The 15,972-nt window shown below is 40.8% G+C and overlaps 1 protein-coding gene across 1 annotated transcript in view; it reads left to right on the plus strand.

Moving 5' to 3' along the window:
* Positions 1-15,972, plus strand: part of LOC121439847 (dedicator of cytokinesis protein 11-like) — a 200,977-nt gene that overhangs the window by 153,740 nt on the left and 31,265 nt on the right. Inside the window, 7 exon segments of the mRNA XM_041640459.1 lie at positions 1,309-1,446; positions 5,073-5,255; positions 9,045-9,158; positions 11,245-11,460; positions 11,544-11,601; positions 12,932-12,938; positions 13,819-13,822. Coding sequence (XP_041496393.1) covers positions 1,309-1,446; positions 5,073-5,255; positions 9,045-9,158; positions 11,245-11,460; positions 11,544-11,601; positions 12,932-12,938; positions 13,819-13,822 — 720 coding nt within the window.

The raw sequence follows: 15,972 nt of genomic DNA on the forward strand, positions 1-15,972 counted from the left end.
GTCACAAACAGTCCCACACCAGTTTGGAATTATGATAATAGAATGGTTATTTACTTAAAGAGAAAAAACTAACAGATCACCATCCCAGACAACAGCCCTCTGCATGATCAGGAAAGGAGTCTAGTAACCAGAAGAGGCGCCAGAAGCAAGAGAGAGAGAGGAGGGCAGCCGCTGCTTTTTTAAAGAGAGAGGGAGACCACTCCCCAGTTGGCTGGTATCTCAGTGGCTATTGGCTGAAGGAGCAGAAAGACCTCCTGCAGCACCGATTGAACCCCAGACCTTCACATAACAGACAATTTACCTCTGAACTATATGTTGGAGCCCCTTGAGGATTTATTTTAAAGCAAAGTTCATAAACTAACTGATATCTCTGTACAAATGTACTATTATTTTAGGCCCATTTACAAGAGGTATTTAATAGCCAGTTGCCATATCTGTTTTCTGAATTCATGGAAGGTTCAGTTTGTTAATAGTGCATAAATATATTTTATATAAAATGCACTTCCAAAGGTAAATTAAATAGCAGACTTTTTAAAAGAATTGTTACTGGTTCTTAAGTGTCTAAAAGTGTAAGTTAATAAAAAAAGTATTACTCCCAGCCAGTCATAACTGGACATGTGCGTGATCTCAGTAAGAGGATCATGTCTTTGAGACAACCTGGTCTATGCATGTAGCAAGTTCTAGATCACCCTGAGCTACATAGAGAGAACTGTAAGAAAAAAGAAAATGAAGAAAACAGAAAGGAAGGTGGGATGGGATATGAAATATTATTTCTGTATTCATTTTATATTTTGACATGTTCCATTAGAAGAGTATTTTTAGCTATTCGAAATGCTAGCATTTCTCTCTCTTTCTCTCCTTCCTTCTTTCCTTCCTTCCTTCCTTCCTTTCTTCCTGTCCATCTGTCAGTCTGTCTGACTATTTTGTTTTTTCAAGATAGGATTCAGCCCTGGCTGTCCTGGAACTCACTCTGTAGACCAGGCTAGCCTCAAACTCAGAGATCCACCTGCCTCTGCCTTCCAAGTGCTGGGATTAAAGGTATGTGCCAACTCTCCCAGGTTAAGAGTTTCAATATTCTAGATGTAGTTTATATGGTGTTTCAAGATTTCCAATGTAAGTTGAAGATCCCATGAATATTCTTAGTTAAGATACTCAAAATAGTCTAAAAAACCTTCCAAAGGTCAAACAGCATATTCATAAGCAGATATTGGTCATGCAGTAAAATTAGTTCTCTTGTATGTGGGCAAGAGGGCTAAACTAAATGATTCTGTAAACTGGGTGTTTTGTTTTGTTTTTCATGTTTTGTAGAGCCAACTTTTAAATAATGATGGACACAACCCATTAATGAAAAAAGTATTTGATATTCATCTTGCTTTTCTTAAAAATGGACAATCTGAAGCATCACTCAAGCATGTCTTTGCCTCACTGAGATCTTTCATCAGTAAGGTAAGAACAACTTTAACCTGCTGGGAGCTCACGGGAAGATAGAGGAATGGGAATCACTGTGATGACATACACAAACAGCCATTTACTACCAATGCCTTTGGACATACAAGCACCACATAGCAAAATCTATATTGAGGACCTGACAAAGAATCCTCTAAAATCAGAACGTGCTTTTGCTTTTACCATTGTACCATTACATTTTCAGTAGGCCCTTCTCAAGAGTCTCCTTCTCCATCTGGATCTTCTTTTCTCTCTCAAGATTCAACCAACCAGGGGCACTACATTCCCAGCCCCAATGTCATTTTTAAATCACCAGCTTTGCCAGTTTTTCTTTGTCTTGTTTATCATATGATAAGGACTAACACCATCTATTGCACTAATGAAGCACCAGTCTTGTTTATTTTTTTTAAAAATTTTGCATAAGCATTTTGATAATCGAAATTAACTTTTAGAACTCTGGGATCTTGCATAATAACTTGCCAATGAACAAGTCTTAACTTTCATTGTATGTAAAATAAGAAATTAGGTTAATGTGAAGCTTTAAAAAATTTTTCCATTCTTTAATATGCTTAAGAGTAAAGGAAGCTATGGAAAAGTGAGTTCTCTGCAAACATGAAAGAATAAATGAGTGGAAATACATTTAGAAATAATCCTTTTAATAGGTACTAGTTTGGTAGTTATTGCTTATAATCCTGAGGGCTTACTGTACAATAGATAAAAATATACACATAAAGATACGTACATGCACACACATGTACATCAACAAATGTCATCATGATATGAAGTTTGTACAGAGAATCCCGAGGGCTTACTGTGTAATAGATAAAAACACACATAAAGATACCTATGTGCACACATACAAATATATCAGCAAATGCTATCATGGTATGAAATTTGTACCGAGAACTGGGTGTGCCCAGGAGAAGATAAAAATGCTGTAGCTTAGCAAAAGTTTCTCTTCAGCAGGAGTACTGTGGAGGGATTAGTGTGGATTCAGGAGATAAGTAAAAATGGCAAGTAGAAAAGTGTGTAGTCAGTCATCGTAAGAGCTAGGCTTCATCTTCTAAGAATCAAATAGGCACGGAAAGGATTTAAGCAGGGAACTAGCACGATTAGCTATGTATTAAGAGAGCATCAGTGTGGCCAGGGAAGAGTAAACCTCTTGAAAAAGGAATAGGAAATGTATGGGCTGGGAGGCTGAGGCAGGCAGATCTCTTTGAATTCAAGGGCAGCCTAGTTTACATAGCAAGTCCCAGGCTAGCCAGAGCTGCATAGTGAAACATGGATGGATGGACAAAAAAGGAAGGGAGAAACAGAAGAACAGAGATTGGTGATAGTACCTGGAGAAAAGTCACTGGTGCATGGATATGGTGGTAGGATATATATTAAAGAGAATTATTGGACTTGATCACCAGTTCACCAATAAAATGGTGGGACAGACTATAATTACGATAAAAAAATAGTGAATACTGTTTTGTATTGAATTTAAGTTGCCTCTGTAACATTGAAATTCATGGATTTAGACAGAGCTCTGGGTTGGAGTCATCTCCGTTCATTTGTATTTAGTGAGCACATTCTCAAGTGCTGTACTAGCTGCTAGAGATATGATTATGGAGATACAAAACAAGGATAGTCTCCAACCTAAGGCTTTCCAGCCTTAGGGGTGGGGTAGAGAGCAAAAATGAACAACAGAACCATTTGTAATCATGTTCAGTTCTAGGGTAGAAGCAAGCAAAATGCCTTAGCATTTTGTATTAGCATTAGTACAAATGCTCTTTAACTTATGATGGAGTAACAGCCCAATTAACCCCTTTTAAGTGGAAAATCATTTAAGTGTGTTCAAATGGCCTTCAACAGAATTTATTGAGTGTCATGCTTCAGCAGCATAGCACATTGAAGGTGTTTGTTGTTTTCCCTCATGATCCCATGTGTGTATGGGGGCTGTGGCTTGCTGCCACCACCCAGGAATATGAGTTTCATTCTTCATGTTACATCCAGAAAGAGAACAGAGCTCAGAATTTGACATTAAAATTTCTACCTTTCACTCCACTGTAATTTTTTAAATTCTTCATTTGACCATCATAATTTGGAGACCACCTCAAGCTGATATACTTCATCTAATAAGAAGTGAGGTATGTAAAAGGCCCAGCCACACAAACGGTTCAAGGAAGAACATCCTAGGGAGAAGTACATGCGTTTGTCAAAGTCTTGCATCAGGAAAGAGTTTGGGATATTTCAGAACATAAAGGACAAGTATAACTGGAGCATGGTCAGGGGACAATCAGCATGTAAGGGACTGCCCCAGAATGGCTGAATTTCCCCCTGGAAGAATAGAGACGAAAAGCCAGTATCAGAGTTGAAGAAGCTAACACAGAAAGGGTTGAAAGAGAACTCTGTAAACGAGAAAGAGGAAATAGTGGCAGAGGTAGCAAATAAAGGCAAGAGTGAAAGATGTCATGGAAGCCAAAGGGAAAAAGAACGTCAGTAAACTCACGAGGCAGAGTGGTCAAGTGAGAGGAAAGGGGCACATTAGAGCTTCTGTGGAGGAAGTTATTCGTAATTTTGGCCATTGCTTATGTCTCAAGTACTGTGGGCAGACTTAGTGTAGGGATTAACTGCACGTAGCTATGCCCACTCTTAAATCTTTTTATACCAGGGAATCTTCTCTAGTAAGAGTTGATCTAATCCTGTGAAATTGTATGTCATTTCCCAATTTTCCCATCAGAAAGCATTTATTAAACATCCATTGCCTGCCTAACACTGCACTTGCTACAAAGGCTTAAAAAAAATAACCCGCAGATAAATTCCTGAAGTATGGATTAAAATTCAAAGTTTCCAAGAAAGCATGTCGAGTGGGTGACACTGAAACTATAGAATCCCTGAGGAAATGTTCATTACACATTCTGAAGCAGCTTGCTCGCCTCAACTTGCAAGCATAGGGAATTCTCATAAGCCCACCTTAGTTCTACAGTTTATCTTCCACAAAGCAGCAAGCTGAATGCATTCTCAAAGCAGCAGGCCTCTTGGAAGTTTTGAGAAGTTGCTGACCACATGGGCACTCTTTTTCTATGACAAAATGTGTCTTAATTGGCACTGCTCATAGAGGAGAAAATGGACAGGCATAGATGAGCACTTAACCTATCTCTATTTTGTTAAAAATAAAATGATCACTTCACTCCTAAGGGCTTTCAGTTCTAATTTTTCTCAGCACATGGAACACTGAACACAGCGTTTAGATATAAAGCAAACACTACATAATGCAGACTGGTCTTCCCATTCTAAGACTCCATTTTAGAGGCATCATTCATCATTCATTTATTCAGTATGTCATTGAAACTCTGTCCCTCATAAGTTTTGCGCTATCTTGCGCTCTTCTCAGATTGACAACATTTATGACAAATACCTTTATGTTTTTGGAGTAACTGCAATACTGACTTGACTTGGCCCGTCATTGCTTGTCTGTGTAGTAACAAGCTCAGACTATCCTGAGAACAGAGCTCTGACTAGTATTAATTTGTTATCCTCTAAAGCACCCGGCATAGTTTTAGGTCAGGCACAGTCGACACTTGATAACTGGTGGACTTTAAGAGATTTTTCAGATTCTCACTTCTGTTTCCCTTGTCTAGTTTCCCTCAGCCTTTTTCAAAGGGAGAGTAAATATGTGCGCTGCATTTTGCTATGAGGTTTTAAAGTGCTGTACTTCAAAGATTAGCTCAACCAGGAATGAGGCATCTGCACTTTTGTATCTTTTGATGAGAAACAACTTTGAGTATACCAAAAGGAAGACCTTCCTGAGGACACACTTACAGGTGAGTAGCAATCAAAGCTCTTCTTGATGGTTTCCTCTTCAGCCGCTGGCCTCTATCAAAACCAACATCTATAGCTAGAAAGGTAGCTCATTTGGTAAAGTACATTTCCTACAAGCAGGAGTACCTGAGTTTGAGCCCCAGAACCCACAGAAAAAAAAACTGGCCAGGTACTGGATTGATGGCTCAGTGGTTAAGAGCACTGGCTGTTTGCCCAGAGGATCTAGATTTGGTTTCCAGCACCTACACGGTGGCTCACAACCCTCTGTCACTCCATCCCAGGAGATTTGTTGTTCTCTTCTGTCCTCCTTGGGTACCAGGCATGTAAGTGGTTGTACACACAGGGATACAGACATACATGCAGGCAAAGTACCTGTATCACTCATACAATTTTTAAAGCCAGGCATGTGGCATGCACTTGTAATCCTAAGACTGAGGAAGCAGGGACAGACAAATTCCTGGGGCTCACTGAACAACCAGGCTAACCTTACTCGACAAGTTCTAAGCCATGCCCCCCCCAAATTAAAATAGACAGCTTCCGAAGAATGGTACCCAACGTTGACCTCTGATCTCCACACACAGACACACATACGCACCTACAAACATGTGCCCAATCCCACCCCATGCCTCACAAAGATCAACATCTACAGGTACTTGGGAGGCTAAGGCAGGAAGATATTAACTTCAAGTCCTACCTTTCTGTCGAGTGAGGGCAATGCCAGCCTGGGTAACATGAAGGACACTATCTCAAAACAAAAGGTTAACACAGGGCTGAGGCTATAGCGCAGTGGTAGAGTGCTTGCCTAGCATGCACAAGGCTCTGGGTTCCAGTCTCAGGACTGCAAAAGAAATCAATATCTGACTTCCCCTTCCTGTGCTGTAGTTCTCAGACCATGTGACCATCTTGAAATGTGACTGGTCCAGACTGACATGTGCTGAAAGTTCAATTAATAAGTACATAAAAAATAGAACATCTATGTTGTCTTACATTGTTTATATACTAAAAGGATTTATTGACTTGGGAAGGTTTTTAAAATACATCAAAATAAATTTGTCAAATTTGGGAGTTAATTAAAATGCATCAAAGTAAATTTCAGATCAGCAAGACGGTTCAGTGCATAAAAGTGTTTGCCGCCAGACCTGATGACCTGAGTTTGATCACCAAAACACACATGGTGAAACGAGAAAACAAGCCAAATCAGCTGTTCTCTGAACTTCACATGTGCGCTGGCTCACGCACATGCGCTCGCGCGCGCGCGCACGCACGCACGCGCGCGCGCACGCACGCACACACACACACACACACACACACAAAGTAAAGATGAGAAAAAAAAGTAAGTTTCACTTCCATCTCTCTCTCTTTGTAGCTACATAGATATGAGACTCACATCCTCTTTCCCGTGGACAAGGCTACTCTAAAGTCTAAGTTTGGAGTGCTTGCTGAGGTTCACATTCCATGGCAGTCTGCCCTGGAGCAGGCTGCTTCCTCGGCCTCGCTGGTGCTTCAGCTTCTTCAAATATAAATCAGGAGAAACTCTACCTCACAGTTTTTGTGAGGCTCAATTAAGATGACTAAGTAAGACGGTTAGATAATACACGGCAGGTGATGCCAAACATGATGGCACACGCCTAAAATCCAAACACACTGGAGACTAAGACAGGAGGATTGCACGTTTGAGCCAGCCTGGGCTACAGGACAAGACCCTGCCTCAAAAGGCAAAAATTAAAAAAAAATTGACCTGGGGGTGCTAGCATGCACCTGTATAGTCCCATTTACTTGAAAGGCCAAGGCAAGAGGATCACTTGAGCCCACAAGTTCAAGATTAATCTGGCTAACATGGCAAGACCCTATCTCAACAAATAATGGATTAGTCTCAAGATTTTGTGGAAATCTCAGAACTTATAGACATAACTATCTGTTTAACACATAGCTCAACTACTTACGTGCTGTGTGACCCTAGGCAAGTTGCTCAATCTGACTGAACCAGTTTGCTCATCTGTAAAATGAGGCCAAGTATTGGCCACCCTGCATGGTTAGTATGAGGGTGACAAATGAGATACAGAGAGCAACTGGCATGCTGCACAGCACAGAGAATACACTGTGCGGTAATTATTATTCCACATCTCCATAGCGTTGTGATTATTTGCTGAAACAACTCAGAATCTAAGCCCAGCTGGGACTTCTTGGCTCAGTAGGCTACTGATAATATACATAGTCTCTAGTTACAGATCTTCCTTGGTGTCCCATTAGAGCAATTTACTAGAGAAAAGGTTATTTATAGGGAAACAACCATTGGCTGCTTTTTTGAAAATGCCATCAATAAAGTACAATTCTAATAGAAAAATAATACTCCCTTAAAAATCTGCTATAAAGGAGCTGGAGAGATGGCTCAGTGGTTAAAAACACTGGTTGCTTTTCCAAAGGACCCAGGTTCAATTTCCAGCACCTGCATGGCAGCGCATAACGGCGTATAACTCCAGTTCCAGGGGATCTGATGCCCCCACATACAGACATACATGTAGGCAAAATACCAATGGAAATGAAATATTTAAAAATATTTTTTAAAGGAACAGCACATGTAAAGATCCTGACTTAAGAGTCCCATCTGCCTTGCAGGAGGACATCCTCCAAGAAAACAAGTCTCTAAGTCTAGAGAGTGATGGTTGCAAACTAGAGCTAGCCAGCACTAGCTGTCAGCCCTTTACTGTTTGCTTTTGTGTGAAGTCAGTTGAATACCCACCACCCCTAATATATGGCTTTGATTAATTTACCAGGGTGCCTGAAATGTTTTATTAGAGTCCACTCTCTGGCCCTACTATCAGCTCTGTCAGTGCTTCATTTAATATAGATGAGTTAATAAATATAAAGACTTAGAACAGCATCTAGAATACAGAACGTGCTCAGTGAAGAGTTACCTACAGGCTAGAGAAATGGCCCAGTGCCTAAAAGTGTTTGCTATCAAGCCTGATAGCCAGAATCTGATACCTGGGCCCTTCGTGGTAGAACGCGAAAAATAAATCCCACAAGTTGTCTTCTGATCCATACATGCATGCTGTGGCATCGCGCACCCCCACACGCAAGGAAGCAAATAAAATAAAATAAGCAAATGTAAGAGAAATGTAAAGCCTTAACTAGCCACTAAAGTCAGAATTTGGATGTCAGGCGCTTTGACTCCAGAGCCTGCGCTCATAGTCACTACTGTATCTTGTCTTCTTGGATCGAGAGGAAGGTATCGAGCCGTTAACGTTTGAGCATGACTTATTTTGACATTCACCCAAGGTTGTAGACTAGTGCATTATATAAACTAGACAAGTAATATAGAGTGAGAAACTGTCAAAGAGAAAGGTCGGTCACGCCCAAACTCATCCTAACCACCAGCGTGTGAGCACATTCAGAGGGAGGACCTGATCGCCACCATTGTATCAGGTGTGTGGTGGAGAATCTCTAGCTCTTTGTCCTTGTCATCACTCTTTATTTTTAAAGGCCGGGTTTCACCATATAATCCTGGCGCCCCCGAAACTCACAGTGATCCTATTGTTGCCTCTGCCTCTACACCTCTCTGCCTCTGCCTCCTGAGTACAGGGATTACAAACACACACCACAACCCATGACTTTGCAAAATCTTTCAAAGGAGCATTTGAAAGCTGAGCATGGCAGCAAAAGTCTGCAGGAAGACAAAGAAGTTAGATGCTAGCCTGGACACAGTGTAATGTTTCCCCTCGCCACCTCCTAAAGCAGGATTTTTTTTTAAAAAAAAATTAAAAAAAAACAACCTTTATTTCTTCCCACAGATAATAATTGCTGTGAGTCAGCTGATAGCTGATGTTGCACTAAGTGGAGGATCAAGATTTCAGGAGTCTTTGTTCATTATCAATAATTTTGCAAACAGCGACAGACCTATGAAGGTATGGAGTAAACTGAAGCCACTTTGGCCAGGATTGTGAGTCACTGGTAGAATGTGTGCTTACCTTGTACGGTGAATGCCCTGGGTTTGATCCCCATCATCAAAATAATGAATAAGAACCCCTTTAACTAACAAAGGGAGTTTATGCCATGGAACTGTCATGGAATTCACAGTTACTGTTAGTGTGGAATGTATAGGATGTGAGCTTTATGAGCTGCTGGCTTTTACATGCCACCGGCTTTCCAGAAGTTATAATTCGGCATGAACTGAGTAGATTAAACAAATGAGCATCTGGTAGTAATCGAATCAGTGTCATTTTCTCTGCTTGACTTCTAAACTTACTCAGAAGATACAAGTATTTTTCATTCTTAACAATTGTTACCATTTGTAATACTGGCTAATTAAATCCCGTGAATGAAATGTAAGAAAAATCTCAGAATGGCTAACAGATCCACGGACAGCAGAGGAGAAATGGCACAAAAGGGTTTCATTGTTTGTCAGTTCTGTGACTTTGGAAAGTTATGGTGACTGATTGTGTGGCTTGCTGGAACAATCCAAAGCTGTCATTCTTCAGCACCAGTTCGTCAGAATCACATGGAAGATTCTGACCACCATGGCTCTTCACATATGCCTAAAAACTAGAGCAGTGTAAAAATGCATCTCTTGTTGGGTTGCCTGGAGGACAGGTCCTGATATCCTCCCAGGGAGATAAATTGTCCTCATTCTTGGGAAAAGGTCATATTCTAGTATATTTGGCAATACTGTATAAAATCTGAAAAAAAAATCGAAAACTCTCAGTCACAACATACTTGATGCTTGGGACATGTAGAATCTGTCTACCAAAAACCCATTCCCATAGGAATGCTGCTTACAGGGAGAAAAACACGAAGCTGTGCCAGCTGCTCACAGGCTGGGAAAGTTTGCTTTTCAAGCAGCGATGCTGGTTTCCCAGGGGATCATTATACACTCCAACTAATCCCATGAGCACAGAAGCAATGTATACTATTTCTGCTATTGTACTCATGCTCCAATAATTCATGTCCCTCCCAGTTGTTACCATGCTCAATGCCATATTATACAGGTAGGTAGTGACGTTTTCCAAGAGAATAGGGCTGATGTTGGTTCTCCTTGAGAAGAACTATCTCCTTTGCTTTCCCTTGATTCATTTGTGAATGACTTAGTTGCATCTGCTAAGGCCACCATTACCAACAAACCCTGGTAAATTAAGGTAAGCCTTTCCTTCAGGAAGTAGAGTTTCTGTTAATAAGCAGAAAGGGCTAAGATGCATGTCTATTAATTATTGTAATTATTTTTAAAGCAGACAGAAAGGCAGAACCATATATTATATTCGTATTAAGTCCCATCACCATGTACTTGCCCCATCCATGTCTTGAGGTCAGAAACACTTTCAGAGTTGAATCTCTCTGGAGTGTGATGTAACTCACAACCTCTCATTTGTGGAAATGGAAAATTGGCAGCAGGCTTTTCACTGCGGTGTGCATTATAGTCGGTGGGCAAGATAGGCACACTTAGCAGTACGGAAAATTGTCTGTCAAGCACTAGTTCTGGAGCCAGATCGCCTGGATAGAAGTTCTGTCTCCATGACTTACCAACAGGGGCACATTGGTTGAACCTCTCAACTGCTCTGTGCCTTGGTTTTCCCATTGGTAGAAGTGCAAGGAAAGACTACTTAATATATAGGATTCTTGTAGAAATGAAAACATATAATGTATCCATCTTAGTACCTGGTACCGATGTGCTGCCAATAACTGTCAGTTACTGTTATAAGTAAACCATAAACATCCAGCATCTAAAGCCAGATAGTGTGGCTTCAAAGGTCATGTTTTTCCGTGTGCTTTAAGTATATTGCCCTCAAGTTCAAAAGCCTTTGAAGCCTAGCTGGTTACATATATTTTAAAATAACTAATTAAAGCCCCTTTAGACATGCCACATCCAATGCAGTACCCTGAACAGTTAACAAGGAATAGGAACCATAGTATGTTCCCCAGGATTGGATGATCACGCTTAGACCTTATTGATAAGGCTGCTAAATATATGGGTCTTGTTTTGTTTTGTTTTGAAATTAGGCAACTGCTTTTCCCACAGAAGTCAAAGATTTGACCAAGAGAATCCGAACTGTTCTTATGGCCACTGCCCAAATGAAGGAGCATGAGAAAGACCCGGAAATGCTGATTGACCTCCAGTATAGCTTAGCTAAATCTTATGCCAGCACACCAGAGCTGAGGAAAACCTGGCTCGACAGCATGGCCAAAATTCATCTAAAAAATGGAGATTTTTCCGAGGTGACTACTTAAAATCATGTTCCCCTAGGACTCCTCAAACTCCTTTGAACACGCTCTGACACTTCTTTGTCATCTGTTTCCAGGCTGCAATGTGCTATGTCCATGTCGTGGCTCTCGTGGCAGAATTTCTTCACCGAAAGAGTAAGACCTTCCTGTTTTGAGATGGGAGGACTCTCAGCTGGCAAAATAATTTTTATCTTTGCAGCTTCCAATTGTGAATGGACTAGAATGGGGCTTTTTGAAAAAATGTGTTTACCTTCAGCCTCGTTGAGTGCTGAACAGACGTTGTTATAAAAGAAAGCTGGATTGCTCATTTTGGCTTCGGTTTCTGTAGGAGGTTACAAGAATAAGTTAAATAGTACATGGCTGGGCCTGATGCCCAGTGTTTATTTCCCAAGACTATCTCCCTGGATGACTGCCACAAATTAAATTCTTCTTAGGGCTCATGAGAAGCTCTGTGTAATACAGGCAGATCACTTCGTTCCCCTTCCTCATCTTTTACCAACAGCTGTCCCTGGATTAGGTATCTAGAGCCATTTTTACGCAGTGACATCTAAGGGACGTCAGGCCCTCGGAGGACATCAATGGCTCTGCATTCCTCATTCAAGATTTCCAATTCCCGGATCAGCCTCCGTGCTTCTCTGTCCCAAATAATCTTGCTGTGTGTTATAACTACTCGGATAGCAAAACAATTGAGTAAGGTTTAAAAGTTAACTTGCAGCGGCGATTGCAATCAAGACATCTGCTATGTATCACAGTGCTTAAGCTGCTGCTTCCTTCAAGCCAGTCAACCAAATAACATGAGGGCAAAACGAAAGCAGCTTAAGGGAGTCCTGTTACTCAAGCTTTGACTATGAGGACACAGCCTCGTTTTTTAACTCTAGATTTTCTGTGTTTTTCATTCACATCTAAGGTTCAGTGTTCCATTGCCTCCTATAAAATAATGGCCATTGTGGAGATTCTTCCCAAACGCAATGATAAAGATTAAATTATGCATTCCTTTCATTTAAATTTGGGGCCGGGGTAGGATCGTGTGTAGCCCAAGCAGGCCTCAAACTTGCTATGTAACCAAGGATGACCTTGGACTACTTCTCTTGCCTCTTGCTCCCAAGTGCTGGTAGTGCTGGTATTACAGGCATGCACCCCCGTACCCACCCAGTTCATGCAGCATTGGATATCAAACCCAGAGCTGTGTGAATGTTGAGAAAGCAAGCATACTGCCATCTGAGCAATATCTCCAGCATTTTACTCTTTTTTAAATTAATATTTTGATACTGTAGTAGTTCTGAACAATCTAGGTTTTCAAATTGGTATACTCAGCTAGGGGTTATAGGGCTCTATAAATCCCAACATACTGAGACTAAGGCAGGAAGACTGCCAAAACCCCAAGGTAGCCTGAACTACATGGTGACTTCCAAATCAGAGTGGATTACAGAGTATGAACCTGAAATAGAATTCCAGAGTCACTAAGAATTATTAAGAATAACTCTATAGATTTTGAAAATAGGTAATTATATTAGAAATTCTTCCTGAGAATCTTGTTTTACTCACAAATACAAAGACTTTAAATTAAACAAAAATTAAGAATGATTTATTTAAAAAAAACCAAAAAATTAGTGTATTCCAATTTTCTCCTTTTAGTGCATATATTTCTTTCATTTTTTTCTTTTTTTCTGGTTCTAGGGATTGATCAGATGGCTACAGTCATGGTTAGCATGTACTCTGGCACCAAGCTATACACCCGGTCTCTACGAGTAGTTCTAAAATGGAGAAAGGGTTTATGAAAATAAGACTCATTTCATCTTTTTAAAATTATAACACTGATGTGTTTGTCAAGTTACCCTAAAAACAAAACTTGATGTCATACACCCACAATTCCCAATCCATTGACATGAAGACCTTGAACACAGTACTGTGACTTTAAATGCTTTCCAAAGAAACTGGCTTCTGGCTAGCCCAGCTTTCTAGTTAGCGTTGAAGTGAGGGGTCCAGGCCCATCAAGAACAAACCCTTCAGATTTTGAAAATAGGTAACTATATTAGAAATTCTTCCCAAGAACCTTGTTTTGTTCACAGGTAAAAGACCTTCAGTCTAAGTAAAACCAAGAATGACTTTTCCATTAGCCCATCCTTAACTTTAGAAAGATCTTTTTTGCTCTAGTTGTTTAAACATTAAGCAGCTACCTTCATCACCAATCTGACCTGTCTTAACAAGTGGATGCAGCCCAAACTTGTCACTGAAGTATTTCATAATACCCTTAAGGTACTTACTAATCCTTCACTAAAATCACAGAGCTAAGGAGGAAAAATGATGTTTTTCAGTTTAAACAAAGAGATGTTAAATTTGAATGCTGTTAAACCCTGTCTCGAACCCCCCCCCCAAAAAAAATTGAATGCTGTTTATATATTTATTTACGGGTTCTGTCTATTTTAGAGCCTGGAAAATTTTACTTCCTTGAACTAGAGAACCTTATTCTAAAAGAGTAGCAGGAGCAGAAACTCCTCAGGGTTTTTCCACCTCAGCTTCAGGGATTCAAAAACAAATCTCCAAAACAGCTTCTTTCTTCAATTAGCTGCTTAAACTATGAGAAGGATATCAAGATAGATGGCTAATGTAAAACAGTTAAGTGCACTATAAAAATATTCTTAATCAAGATGGACTAAAATGCTGCCTAGATGACACATTGGAGGCATGTAGACTGCTTTTGTAAATAATTAAGTTTGTTCGCTCTGGCAGTTTCCTGGCCCCAAGGGATAGCTGCTATCCATTGTGAGAACTCTGCAACCCAGCACTATTAGAAAAGTCTAGAAAAGACCCCAATATTTAAGCAAAATATGCTTTAAATATCATTCAGTGATGACCATGAAAATACTCTGGAGTTCTTTATTTTCAATTAATTGTCCATTGATATGGAATATAAAAGGCGTGTTTACATTGTAAATCCCTGACAGGTGTCTAGCAGGAATGTCTAAACACTGTACTCATTTCCCCTCCTCCCTTTCTCTCCCTCCCTCTGGGATGGAAATCAGGGTGGCATATGTAGGACACAAGGCCTCCATTGTTGAGTTATGCCCTCGGCTGGCCCTTAAGCCATTTCTCTTGAAGTGAGCTACAAAAAATATTCTTAATTGCAATGGAATAGAACGCCAATTAGCTGATACATTGGAAGCAAATGTTCTATCATTTAGACTTTTTTAAAAAATAAAAACAAAGTTTGTTCTATCCAGTTGTTTCCTGGCCCCGAGGGGTATCTGCATAAGTGAAAGACCACTGCTAGAACCTTCCATTCCTTGTTTCAGGCACTGAAGTGCCAGGAAAAGGGGGAAGAAGGAAGCCAAGAATGGTGGATCATGCCTGTAATTGCAGCATTCAGGAGTGGGAAGGTTAGAAGTTTGAGGCTAGCCTGGGCCACGTAGGGAGTCCTGGCTACAGTGGGAGACCTTGTCTCATTCTTGCCACTCCCTGTGAGAAGAAAGAACAAGAGAAAAGAAAATGAAAGTGGAAGGAGTGTACAGTTGACCCTGACCCCACCCCAACCTCCCCACCTCAGACTCCCCACCCCACCCTCAAACAGCCAGCCTTCCACTTGCTCTTTGTACCAGAGGCACCTTACAGATTCTCATGCCCTTCCCTTTAGCCAAGTCAAGTGGAAAGAGTGACAGTGGGGCTTTGTTGTTACTCTTTCTTGTCCCCAAATATAACCTTCAAGATAAGTCAGACTGTCTTTCATTTTGTCTGAGAACCTCAGCCTTTCTGGATCTCCCTCTCTAAGAGACTTTGGCATTCTTCGCTCTTTTCCTGAGAGAGGGCACAACTCTTTCCCCCAGGGAAGACAAGAGTCAAGTTTTCTGCATTCTTGAACCACCACATAGCATCCTCTTTAAGAGTTTGGATTCCCTCGGAAGCCCATAAGATGTAATGTCCTTCCCCATAGCATCTCTTCCCATTCCTTATAGGGTAATGCCGCTTCCATTCCCAAGTCTTTGTTCTCAGTGTCTATAGCTAAAATGCCACAAAGCACTTCATTTCTTTGTTTGTCCCTAGTCATCACCCTTTCTGCTCTCACCTCAAGATGTTACCACTTACTCTTCTGGCTGGCACTCATATTTCATTAAGAATTGGCACTACTACCCCCACCTCCAAAATCCTACCCACTCTTTTCGTGGGATAACTTGAACTCCAACTGGTTGTACCTACCTGGACTGGTTCCATCTTTAGAATGGCACGTGGGCATACGAAAGCAGTAGCTATGAAGCATTAAGATCAAGAATCCAAGTCAAAGCTAAGTGGAGGGTACCTCACCCATAATCTCAGTGCTTGGGAGGCAGAGATAGGAAGACAGATGTAAGTTTGATATTAGGTGCTTCTAAAGTGCGCTTTGTTTGTTCTCTAAATCACAAGATCCCAGAAAACCCAGGCTCTAGGAAGACACGTAGCTCTCTCTATCTGTCTTCTCACTCCACAAATAACAATCGGGGCCATAGTTGTAAAAAGTTGTTTTCAGGTGGAGTT

Source organism: Microtus oregoni, unplaced genomic scaffold, assembly GCF_018167655.1.
Source record: "Microtus oregoni isolate MIOR12 unplaced genomic scaffold, Mior012 000063F_ref0000156, whole genome shotgun sequence".
Classification (NCBI taxonomy): domain Eukaryota; kingdom Metazoa; phylum Chordata; class Mammalia; order Rodentia; family Cricetidae; genus Microtus; species Microtus oregoni.